We start from the raw sequence: 13,330 nt of genomic DNA, 5'->3' as shown, positions 1-13,330 counted from the left end.
GGATCAAACTCTGGTTGATTCCCATGACTGCTTTTTCCAACATCCTTTGATCAAGGAGTTGACTAAGCAAAAGTCCTTGGCGTAGACTTCTGATCAAAAGACATGGCCCTGCCTGCGGGCTTACAGTTGGAAGGAGGAAGGGGGGAAGAGTAGAAATGCAGAATTTCATTATTCAGCCAAGCTCAGAACGACTCATGCAGGGCATCTAAATCATCTCGATTTCAGCTGCAAAGTGGTTCCCCAAAACTTGGGGGATCGGCCACCAGGCCAGGGCCATCAGCACGTGACGTGACTCAAACTCAGTCCCCTGTCTTCTGTTTTCACAGTCAGTCTCACTGAACTGTGCAAATCCAGACAGGTCTAGCTCCAAAAGAGTGCTGCTCTGCATTATTCATGCTCTTTGAGCTGCATACCAGCTTGCTGGAAAATTTACGAATGCTTCCATTATTTGGTGACAGGGAGAGTGCAAAAACTAGCCGGGTACAAAGGCTTCACCGAGAAAGTGCTTTGATATTCAAAAAGGGGAGTGTCAGCCCCATTACAAGGAGCTCAATAAAATAAAGTGAGTAGCAACATACTTAAATAGTTACATGTGAGAATACAGATGCTCTGCTCAGGGAGGGTAGACTTCCTCCCTGCTCATGGTGGAGCAAAGCTTCTTAAGGAAAGAAAAAGGGCTGAGTTACCATTGGTTGCCTGTGCAAGCGCAGTGTGCTGGGAGAGAATTTGGCATCATGTTCTCCCCTTCAGGTTTCCCATCTTCTCACTTTGCCCCCTTGGAGTCATTTTTGCCAGAAAATATTTCACTTAAAGGGGATCAGCACACGTGCATTTTCATCTGGGATTCTCTGCCAGGGTTACTTTTTTTAGGAGGATTAAACGAATGGCCCGAAGCGGTCTACTTATTTTGATGCTGAGAAAGGCCTTTTGTAACCAGCTGCCAAAAAAAAAAAAACCCGCAATAGTGGGAGTTCAGGCAAACAGGTGGAAAGTTTCTGCTCCGGAAAGGTCTTCTTCCCAGCCCCCCTCTGCAACTCACCATTAATAATTCCACTTAAAACAAACGATGAATGTCAAACTGCCCTAACATCAAAGCAGGATGATTCATCAATGAATCTGTGGATTCGGCCTTACGGGATCTGGGATGAATTGCACAGAAACATGAAAACTGGCCTCTGCTGCTGCTTGATGCTCCAACTTGGGGAAAGAAGCAAGCAGGAACAAAGGCAGGGAGGGGAGGTGAAATGGCTTAAAATAAATAGCCCTATAGTGCTAATTTGAATTACAGTTGTGGGAAATGTCATTCTGATGAATCCACAAGTCTGAGAGGGCAATTCTGACTGTGAAGGGAGCTGTATCCCCACCAAAAGATCTACAAAAACTCTCACAGATGACAGAGAAGCCATTTTGCCTATGGCTTAATCAAGGGAAACAGAAACTCCTTCCTTCCTTCCTTCCTTCCTTCCTTCCTTCCATCCATCCATCCATCCATCCATCCATCCTATTCTCTAGGGCAAAAGAGATCCCTGACTGTTTTGAAAAAGGACTGCTGCTTCAAAGATGGTTGGTCCAATTGGGCAATGCAGTGTTTCAACAAGACAGTATCTTTTCTGGTGACACACAATGCCGTTCTTGTTGACTGCCTTCTGTCCTCTCGCGCAGGCTTGGATCATCAGAGCAAACTCAAAGGCTGGCTGCCTGCGTGACGTGGTCCTTGCAGGTGTCACCACTCAAAGGTCACCACCTGGAGGTTCCACAGCTCACAGGTCAAAGGTCACCACTTTGAGGTTCCGGATTGCGTGGTTCCTTTGGATGGCTCCGAGACAGCCTTGGAAAGTGGCTGGTTGCTCGCCGGTGATTGGTTTTGCTCACAGATTCTCCTGCAGGTTGGAAGTCACTAAGAAATGGGGGTGGGGTGGGGAAAGAAAGAAGCCATGAGCAAACATTCATATGGGTGCTTTAAACAGCCAGCCTCTTTTCCCATCCTTGCAACACGTTTGCGTGTGGAACACTGCAAAGTGGCTTTGCACTTCAGCTCACCAGCTTGGTTCTGCTTGTGTAACAAACCACGCAATCGATCGATGGCACAAAGCATTCTTATGTACACAATACGATCAATACTCAACTTCACGGGCTAAAGTTCTGTGACAAAGTTTTTAAGAAACCAGGGAAAGGGAAAGATGATTCAGGCAGCTCTCCTGAAACAAACAATGCTTCTGTTGTGCACCAACAATGGATAGAAGTATTGATACACAACAATGCGTATTAGTAATGCATGCCTTTGAAAAGCTGAACAATCCGTTCTGATGCACAATGGACGGACTTGTTGTGGAAGTGATGCTTCAAAGAAATTGACTTGGCAACTGCAAGCTGGGATGGGAAAACAGTGTTTACCAGTGGCCCTTCAGAACGGTGCAGATGCCACCGAAAACTGCGGCACTGAAGGGTTGTGCTCTTTTGCCATTTTCCCCCTGCAGAAGACCCCATAAGGTTATCTATGCAGTGTGCCCACATGCCAACCATTTTTCGACCATGCCAAACACCCACAAGGACAGGATGCAGTGTGAAAAGCAACATTCAGCCTCCTGGTTTTGTTCAAGTTACTTTTATTTCCAGCCTTCTCTTCCAAAATTCCAGGAAAAGTTGGGCCCTATGCTCACAAACAGCAGATGAGGTCATGAAACCCAGGCTCTTCCGAGATAGACATGAAAGGGTTCACCTTCTTACTGACACAGAGCTTTTTGATCTTCGTGCTTCTGTTTTGTCTGGTTTTTAAACTCTGCTGTGTGACTGAAGTTTAGGATTTTATATGTCTAAAGGAGTGTTTTTCAACCTTGGCTACTTTAAGAAGTGTGGAGTTCAAATCCCAGAATTCCCCAGCCAGCATGCTGGGTATTCTGGGAGTTAAAGTCCGCACATCTTAAAGTTGCCAAGGTTGAGAAACACTGGTCTAGAAGATCACCTGGAGAGTATCTGGGTTTTAAACATAAACCCAAACAAGCTAGATGCCCCTGCTCACAGAAAACTAGCAAGGCAAGGGAAGAAAAGAAAATGGGTAGAAATCCTATCCCTTATTTATTTTATTTTATTTTATTTTATTTTATTTTATTTTATTTATTATTCAAATTTTGTTACTGCCCATCTCACCCAAAAGAGGGACTCTGGGCGGTTTACAATAAAATTAATACAATAACAATAAAGGTTAAAATCCCATAAAAATAAAAACAAGTTACAAATACAAAATACAATATAAATAAATACAAAATCCAAGTGGCTCTAAAGATTCCAGTCCAGTGGGAGGGGCTGTAAGGCGCAAGCCACCCCCAAGAATGGCTACCCACCTTCCCACCCCAAGCGAGACAGCAGAACCAAGTCTTCAGGGCCTTCCTGAAGGTCAGGAAATGGAAATGGCTGTTGTTATAGAATAGAACATGCACAGGTCTGGCTGGGGAATGCTGGGAGTTGAAGTCCACACATCTTAAAGTTGCCAAGGTTGAGAAATACTGACATAGATCGTCAGCTGCTGTCTTCAAGAGGTGCAGTCAGGTACTCATGGTAGATCCCATGTGGTGCAGCAGTTAAGATGCTGGAGTAGAAATGTGGAGACTCTGGTTCAAGTCCACCCTTAGCCACGGAAGCTCCCCAGGTGACCTGACAGGGAGGTGGTTGTAGTGGAAATTGGCAGAAGAAATGATATATCGATTTTTCTAAATATAGATATGTAGAAGAAGGAAGGCAGTTACCTCGAAAAGCCAATGAGATGTAGTGGTTAAGGTGTTGGAGGGCCATTTGGGAGTTCAAGTCCAGCCTCAGCCATAGAAGCTCAACGGATGACTTTGGGCCAAACTCTCTCTCCCAGCCCAGCCTACCTCACCGGGGTCTAGTCAAGGGGAAAAGTGGGATGAGGAGCACTGTGTAGGTCATTCTGAGCTCCAGAACAATAAGTGGGCTATACGTCTAACAAGCAAATGAATAAATAAGTGGGTTACAATATAGTGTTTGAGTAGCCAGGATAGAAGTTGAAAGAGGTACACATTATAAATGGCATCTGTCTACCAATCAAACATCTGAACATCTGATGGAACATGAAACACAGATGTTACCAAAGCAAGACTTCTACTCTTTTTTCCTAAGTAGGAGACCATACTCTTAAACCATATTCATCATGTAAACAAGTGTTATAGGATTCTCATGATAGTCCAGAACTAGAACAGCTTACCAGCTGCTCCTCAATTTAAACAGATTGACAGCCAACAAAACTGAAAACTCTTGAGACATTTTTTTAATGGCTTCACAATTCTCAGTTAAAGAACTAGGATCAGAATAATGAAACTTCATATAATAATAATTGAAACTAGGCAGTAGCCATAAGCATTAGTGTCCTGAGAAACTCTCCCCATTTATGTAGGTTTTCAGGGAAAAAGGAAAAAACCTCTATGCCAATGAGTATAATTCCAAATAGCATATTCATCTCAATATCCATTATCTGCACAAGTATTTGGGCTACATTATTGGATGTGAAAAAAAGAATAACTCCAGCCTAGTTTATAACATTTGAAGAATATATTCAAAGAAACCAAAAGCTTTGATATGTGGAGAAAGTTAACTTTGGAAGAAAGTTGGAACCAACTTTCCAACCAGCAGGCAATAAAGCAATGCAACTTTGAAAAAGCCAAGCTTGCATAAGAATTTTGTTGTTTATTCGTTTAGTCGCTTCCGACTCTTTGTGACTTCATGGACCAGCCCACGCCAGAGCTTCCTGTCGGTCAACACCCCCAGCTCCCCCAGGGACGAGTCCATCACCTCTAGAATATCGTCCATCCACCTTGCCCTTGGTCGGCCCCTCTTCCTTTTGCCCTCCACTCTCCCCAGCATCAGCATCTTCTCCAGGGTGTCCTGACTTCTCATCATGCGGCCAAAGTATTTCAGTTTTGCCTTTAATATCATTCCCTCAAGTGAGCAGTCTGGCTTTATTTCCTGGAGGATGGACTGGTTTGATCTTCTGGCAGTCCAAGGCACTCTCAGAATTTTCCTCCAACACCACAGTTCAAAAGCATCCATCTTCCTTCTCTCAGCCTTCCTTATGGTCCAGTTCTCGCAGCCATATGTTACTACAGGGAACACCATTGCTTTAACTATGCGGACCTTTGTTGTCAGTGTGATGTCTCTGCTCTTAACTATCAAGATTGGTCATTGCTCTTCTCCCAAGGATTAAGCATCTTCTGATTTCCTGACTGCAGTCAGCATCTGCAGTAATCTTTGCACCTAGAAATACAAAGTCTTTCACTGCTTCTATGTTTTCTCCCTCTATTTGCCAGTTATCAATCAAGCTGGTTGCCATAATCTTGGTTTTTTTGAGGTTTAGCTGCAAGCCAGCTTTTGCACTTTCTTCTTTCACCTTCATCATAAGGCTCCTCAGTTCCTCTTCGCTTTCAGCCATCAAAGTGGTATCATCTGCATATCTGAGATAGTTAATGTTTCTTCCAGCGATTTTAACTCCAGCCTTGGATTCCTCAAGCCCAGCATGTCGCATGATGTGTTCTGCATACAAGTTGAATAGGTAGGGTGAGAGTATACAGCCCTGCCGTACTGCTTTCCCAATCTTAAACCAGTCCATTGTTCCGTGGTCTGTTCTTACTGTTGCTACTTGGTCGTTATACAGATTCTTCAGGAGGCATACAAGATGACTTGGTATCCCCATACTGCTAAGAACTTGCCACAATTTGTTATGGTCCACACAGTCAAAGGCTTTAGAATAGTCAATAAAACAGAAATAGATGTTTTTCTGAAACTCCCTGGCTTTTTCCATTATCCAGTGGATATTGACAATTTGGTCCCAAGTTCCTCTGCCTTTTCTAAACCGAGCTTGTACATCTGGCAATTCTCACTCCATGAATTGCTGAAGTCTACCTTGCAGGATCTTGAGCATTACCTTACTGGCATGTGAAATGAGTGCCACTGTTCGATAGTTTGAACATTCTTTAGTGTTTCCCTTTTTTGGTATGGGGATATAAGTTGATTTTTTCCAATCTGATGGCCATTCCTGTGTTTTCCAAATTTATTGGCATATAGCATGCATTACCTTGACAGCATCATCTTGCAAGATTTTGAACAGTTCAGCTGGGATGCTGTCATCTCCTGTTGCCTTGTTATTAGCAATGCTTCTTAAGGCCCATTCAACCTCACTCTTCAGGATGTCTGGCTCTAGCTCACTGACCACACCGTCAAAGCTATCCCCGATATTAGCCTTCCTATACAGGTCTTCCGTATATTCTTGCCACCTTTTCTTGATCTCTTCTTCTTCTGTTAGGTCCTTGCCATCTTTGTTTTTGATCATACCCATTTTGGCCTTGAATTTACCTCCAATGTTTCTAATTTTCTGGAAGAGGTCTCTTGTCCTTCCTATTCTATTGTCTTCTTCCACTTCCGCGCATTGCTTCTTTAAAAATAATTCCTTATCTCTTCTGGCTAACCTCTGGAATTTTGCATTTAATTGGGCATATCTCCCCCTATCACTGTTGCCTTTTGCTTTCCTTCTTTCTTGGGCTACTTCTTGTGTCTCAGCAGACAGCCATTTTGCCTTCTTGGTTTTCTCTTTCTTTGGGATGTATTTTGTTGCCGCCTCCTGAACAGTGTTGAGAACTTCTGTCCATAGTTCTTCCGGGACCCTATCTACTAAGTCCAGTCCCTTAAATCGATTCTTCACCTCCACTGCATATTCCTTAGGAATATTAGTGAGCTCATATCTAGCTGATCTGTGGGTCTTCCCTAATCTCTTCAGTCTGATCCTAAATTGTGCAATAAGAAGTTCGTGATCTGAATTACACTCAGCTCCAGGTCTTGTTTTTACCGACTGTATAGATGTCCACCACCTTTGGCTGCAAAGGATGTAGTCAATCTGATTTCAGTGTTGTCCATCTGGTGAAGTCCATGTATAAAGCCGTCTCTTCGGTTGTTGGAAGACAGCGTTTGTTATGCAGAGTGAGTTGTCTTGGCAAAATTCTATCAGCCTATGTCCTGCTTCGTTTTGTTCTCCCAGGCCATGCTTACCTGTAATTCCAGGTGTCTGCATAAAAATACATGTATTATTATTCAAAAGATTCTCAAAGTGGATGTACAAATGAAACCGGAGCTGTTTCTCTTGTGCTTCATGGATCAACGGTTTGGGAAGCAGCATGAGACTCTGTGCTTATGATAACAGCAGCAAGACTCTTATACGCTCAAAGACAGAAGGATCCACAAATTCCCTCCATGGATGTTTGGATGATTAAGTTAATGGAACTGGCGCAAATGGCTAAACTGACAGCATTGATAAGAGAAAACACCGTAACTGGATTTGTTTCTAGTTGGAAGCCGCTTTTGGATTATTTGCTTGTAACTGAAAAAAATGAAGTTTTGATTTTGGGTTTTGACGGTTAAATGGTTTGATTTTAGAGAAATAATGTTACTAAATGTTTGTTTAATAGTAAGAGATTATCTTTTTATAATACGCTTTTATATCTGGGTTGAAGAAGGTCAGAAGTCACCAGTGCTTTATGTTTTCTATCTATTTTTGCAGTGTTTTAGTCTTTCTCATTTCTTTTGGGTTTGGTATTCTATCTGTTCTGTATTCTATACTTCGTATTTTAATTAGACTCTAAAAAAATTAATAAAGCTTTGATAATAAAAGAAAAAGCCAAACCTGCCTGAAGTGAAAAACATTTCCAGCCCACAATTCTATTCATTGTCCCCTGCCACCCCCACCTCAAAAACAACAACAACAAAAACCCCAAATAAATAAATAAATGTACCTTCACCAGCATTCCTATCTGTCTTTAACTAACACTGCCTAAGACGGAATCTGGAGCCTCCAGTCCCAGATTTTAAAAATAGAGACATCACCAATGCAGCCCATTCAGGGCACTGTGTGTTATCAGCTGGGTCTGCCTTAAAATCCTAAGTTATGTCAAGTGTGACAGAGTTAAAAGCCATTCTTTGGTGCAATGCGATAGCTGGTTCCGTTTCAACTCCTCCCCTCCGCTTCAAAAGTAAATTGAAATAAAACAAACTCTGCATCATCCTCATCAACGTGATGTTGGCTCTTTAGCAGGGATGCATGTTTTGGAGGACAGCCTTGTTTGCTCCTTTTGACCCATGGCCATAAAACTCCAGAGCGCAGGGCATTTTTCTCTTGAATCACCACTGAGCATGCAAACATCAAAGACAAAGTAGAGAAAATTACGTCCATCACCATCCTTTTATTTCCAGTTTTGCCCCTCTTGGGCAATAGCCAGGTTTACAAATGACTATTCTTTTGGCTTTGCTCTCCTTTCAGGAAAAACCAGGTAGGGAAAAATATGGGTTTGGGCAGCAGAACAAGCAAAAGTGCTCTTCATATGGGAAACTGCTGGCATCAACCCGCATAAACCTAGAGGATCTCAGGTTAACAACTGGAGGGCACCTGATGCTGCCCCAGCAAAAGGAATGATTGTCATTAATGAAATTTCATTAGGCTCTCAACACAGAGATTAATTCAATCACCGTTTCAATGGGGAAACTGTTGACATTCTAGACCAAGCCAAAAATGCTAGGGAAGTCCTAGAAGCTTGGCATTCACACAAACCAGCCATCAACAGCCCCATAGAGATAAATGCCATCAACATAGCATTTTTAAACAGATACAACCCAAAATCAAGGAAGGAAACAAACAGCCCAGAGCACATCTCTTCCAGCAGTCAATGCCCAGATCAGCAGGGAGCAGTAGCAGATAAAGATGATCTTAATCAAGAAACTGTTGAGGAAGGAATCATACCCCAACTAGTTGGTTGGCTCCCTAGTCCTGCCAAGGCCGGTCTTGTTCCCCTTTGGGTGGTATTAGATCTGCCATTACTTGGATCTCAGTACATTTTATATTTATTTATTGATATTGATATTTATGGATTCATGATATTATTTATGATTTTATTGAATTTTAAACTGTTTTATTGTGAACCGCCCAGAGTCCCCCGTACGAGGGAGATGGGCGGTGATAAAAATATGATAAATAAATAAATAAACTAGGGTAACCTATAGACCAGCCTTTCTCCACCTTTTGACCCTGGAGGAGCCCTTGAAATATTTTCCAGGCCTTGGGGACCCCTGCCCATTCAGGCTCAAATACAGGTCAGAAGTTCCAAAATTATTATATTCGTTTCATGGGTAGGCCTGTCTAGATGCATTCAGAGTGTTCTTCAACTAAACATAAAGAATGAAACTTGTCTCTTTAATGTAAAGTTGCCCGAATCTGAAATAATTTTTTTAAATAAATTGTGACCTCCCAGGGAACCCCTAGTGACCTCTCGCAGAACCTGAGGGTGCCATGGAACCCTGGTTGAGAAACCCTGCTATAGGTAAACAGCCAGAAAACTGCTCTTCCGTATGCATTGATGATGTTGCCTCAGCTGGTAATGAAATGTCTCCAGGAAAACTACCAAGCTCAGAGAAAGTACTGAGGACTCAACCGTTGAATCCTGAGCTACAAATATTCTCTGCTGTTGAAAAAAGACTTCTGGGAATGCACAAAATCAGGAGATATCATTAGATGCAAGAAATAATGGAATGCTGTCTTACGTTTCCTACATCAAGACACCATATAAACTTTGATTTCCATTTCCTTTTTATTGTTATCAACTCATGCTCTTCAACATTTCATGCTGAAAAGGAAGGGCACAGTTGCTGGGACTTTGTCCAGGTTGGAAAGTCCATTCTGGAAGAGTAAACACCAGACCACAATTCTCCACGGCCTCTGAGCTGTGCAACCGTGATTTGCTCAGTAAAAAAAAAAAAAAATTAAACACTCTCCCTTGGAATTAAGATCTGCCCCACACTTTTAGCATTCCAGGAATGGTTTAAGAGTAAGCTTTACTCATCTATGGAAAAGCTTCTATCTGAACCTATTTTTATTTTCAAATTGAAGTATTTTGGTTTTGCTTTTGTACTTTGGTTGTATAATTTTATTTGCTGGTTATTATTTTATAATTTCTGTAATTATTTTTTTTTACCATAGATGCTTTGATTGTATGATTGTTAAACTGCCATGAGTCTTCATGGATTTGGCAGTATACAAGTCAAATGAATGAATGAATGAATGAATGAATGAATGAATGAATGAATGAGTCCAGCAGCTAAAAACAAGCTGTGATCTACACTGCATTTAACTCATTTCTGTTGCAACAAATCACAGTCCTTTGACCTTGTACGAAACGGAATCGTGATTTGTTATTAAAATAAAAAGGACCATGCGTTCTGTAAGGGGGAAACATAAAACACAAAGATGTCCAGACTTCAGACTCTCCTACACCAAGATATTTCTTCCAGTGTTCCTAATTTATGTGAACCTTCTGAAGATATGACTAAGCATTAATGAAAGGAGGAGGTGACATTGAAGTGCATGAACAAGACTGGGCAGTTAAGGCTAGGGTTGAAACTTCATGTTGTGGGGACTAGATAAGCCCAGATCTACTTTGAGGTGGCCACAATGAACTCACTAGAAATTGTTACCTAGTTAGTGGTCTCTAGGGTTCAAAAAAAAAAAAAAAAAGGAGGGGGTAAAAATCCAAGGTCCACAAAGGAAAGCTCTTTTCACAACTCCCAGAGCTGTTCAGAAATACAGCAGCTCCTCCTGCTGGTAAATTCAAGAAACAATCTTCACACCGACCCAGAGAGGAAGCCCTTGGTTATGCTTGGAAGAAAGCCAATATTTAATCATGTCTTTTTAAAAATAGTAATAATAATAATAAAAGCTAGAGAAAGAGTTCCACTTGATGCAAAGTGGAAAGCTAAGTGTTCCAATGATGGACAAAGACGCTATGAGCTCCAAAGGTATTGATGCAGGGCAGGTACCTCCTGATTATTTCTACCAACCTCTTACTCCGGTTGGTCACAAAGTGACATCATCAGCTACTGGTGGGCTTACAGGGCAATCCAATGCAGGCCTATACGGCATGAATCTCCATGACATCTAATAGAACCTTCCTCCAGGACAATGGACGTATGTTTGCAGCATTATAGTAATCCATGTCCTGTAGCATTCTAGGACTTCCTTACTTCCTTACTTCCTTATTTCTCAGATTTTTACTACCGCCCATCTCCCCTTCAAGAGGGACTCTGAGCGGTTCTTAAAGCTTCTTTGGTTCTGCGTTGAGCAAAGACAGCCATGCTGCAGCTTGTAAACCACAGTTTCGGTTGAGAGCGATTGAGCCCAACCTCTGCAGTTTGAAAGCCATGGTTTACCCCTCAGTACAGGAGAGCTCCATTTTTCTTGTTGCTGAGGAACACACTTGCTGTTTGTGGAGATGGGTCAACAACAGAGGCAAGACCAGGCCAAAAACTTTGATCTACGTAGCCTTGGAATTAAATTTAATTAAATACAGCTAATGCTGTTTGCTCCCCATGCATTTGATGATTTCTGGAAGTAGCACACAAAACTTATTCCAACGTAATGCTCGGAAACAATTTTCCACTACACAGGAATTGACCACCATGGTCATGAGCCTTCCAGGACCTGTTTTGCTCTCCTGATGAAAGAACCAGCTCTGAAGTTGCCCCATACCAAAGACCCTGAATATCTATGGATTTTTTACTATGTTGTACATCATCTGCTAGTGAGAGAAGCCCAGCCCTTGATTCTCCCTTGAACTGAACATTCTTGATATTAAGAGATGGCCACCATGCCTAAACAGGAATTGGAAGTACTTGGCAGATAGACTCCCCCAGAAACAGTTACTAGAGCTGAACAGTATTTTCAGCTGCCAATAGCCAGATCTGCTTCCATGGAAACAAAATGCTATCTGGGCAAAAATAAGTTAAAAGCGTTAAAACACATACATTCATTTGAAGGCTGTTAAAAGCGAGACCCTGTGTTTTATCTATCAACTCACACAACCTCCATTTTCTCCAGGAAATCAGAGGGGGAAAGCTGTCAATCTTCACACTCACACCCCTGTCGGTTTCCCACTCCTGCCTGCTTGCCAAGCAGGAAAGGTAATGGCTTGTGAAGAGTCAGCAAACTGCTACTAAATAAAATAAAACGAAGTAAATTTATAAACAGCAGCATGGGGAAGTGGGGAAGAAACCCCCTGCATGGCTTCCTTCTCTCTTTGACAGGTGCTATGCTTTTCAGTCTCACCTCTGCTCTTGCGGAATGGCACACACGGGATCTTCTCTTGCTCAAAATCATGACGCTTGGGTGATGTCCACTGCAAAATCTTCTTCAAGGTACAACACAGCAGCTTGTAGGAGATTTCCCCCAATTCAAAGCATCCCCAAGAGCCATCAAGATAAGTCGGAGAAAGATCTTTCTTTGGGTTTGAAGGTAGAGAACTTTCAAAGGGAAGAAGCTAGAGAGATGAGAATGGCTCTCAAGTCTGGGAGAAGTTGCCCTGGGTGAAGCAGACGGTCTTTTTTTCGACAAGGCAGGCAGGGTGGCACTACTGGCAGACTGGGGTGGCACAGCTAGAGTTAAGTAGCAGACCACCAATGTTGAAGAGAAAGAAAAGAGACAACCAACCCAACCCAACTCAACCAAGGTGACTCTGGGTGGCTTATCAAAACCAAAACCAAAAAAAGAAAGAAAACCTAACAAAAAGAATACAAAACCACAACAGAGTAAATACACCTACAAAAAAATAATGAAACAATACAACAATAAAATGGCAGTCCAAACAGCAGAACAGTCTTTGGGCTGAAGCACAACAGTTCATAGAGAGTTTTGCCAGCACTAAATCTGGCCTCTGTACCAAAGAAACGCCAGGCGTTCCCTCAGGTCAAGTCAGATTGTACGTCCATCTAGATCAGGACTGTCTCCCTTGCATGGTAATGTCTTTCAAAGCAAGCACAGATTCAAGCTTAGGAGGGAGGGGGAACAGAAAAAAGGCTCTTTGGTGCTATTTACATGAAAGCTACAAGAACTGGAATAGGAAGGACCTCCCCCAACACACTAACAGCTTCCACTAGAAGGGATGCACCAGTTCCCATGCTGTAACTCCAGAACAGCCTTCTCTCACATGGCACTTTCCAGATGTGTTGCCCAGGGATTCTGTAAACTGGAACCCCGACACACCACAGGGAGTTTCCCCATCAATCTCTATGAAGCTTTGCATGGGATTTAAGAGGCCACAAATAGTTTGTGCTAAATAAGCACAATTTATTTATTTAGCATTTACAGAAGATCCACAGGAACTCTTGGGCACACCGGACCATTTCAAGAAAGAGACGCAAGCTATTGTTTCAGCCACTATCTGGTAGCTAAGTCTTCAGTCTCCTCCATACAAAGATAGGCATCATGTCTTCACCTTACCAACTATTTAACTTT

At 42.3% G+C, this 13,330-nt stretch overlaps 1 protein-coding gene across 1 annotated transcript in view; it reads right to left on the bottom strand.

The window, feature by feature from the left end:
* Positions 1 to 1,486: 1,486 nt before the first annotated feature.
* Positions 1,487 to 13,330, bottom strand: part of SNX29 (sorting nexin 29) — a 171,901-nt gene continuing 160,057 nt past the window's right edge. The window contains exon 21 of the mRNA XM_063314834.1: positions 1,487 to 1,897. Coding sequence (XP_063170904.1) covers positions 1,768 to 1,897 — 130 coding nt within the window. The 3' untranslated portion in view covers positions 1,487 to 1,767. The remainder of the gene's footprint in view (positions 1,898 to 13,330) is intronic.

This window comes from Candoia aspera, chromosome 14 (assembly GCF_035149785.1).
Source record: "Candoia aspera isolate rCanAsp1 chromosome 14, rCanAsp1.hap2, whole genome shotgun sequence".
NCBI classification, from domain to species: domain Eukaryota; kingdom Metazoa; phylum Chordata; class Lepidosauria; order Squamata; family Boidae; genus Candoia; species Candoia aspera.
Note: the sequence above shows the minus strand (reverse complement) of the source record. Positions and strands in the feature narration are given on the sequence as shown.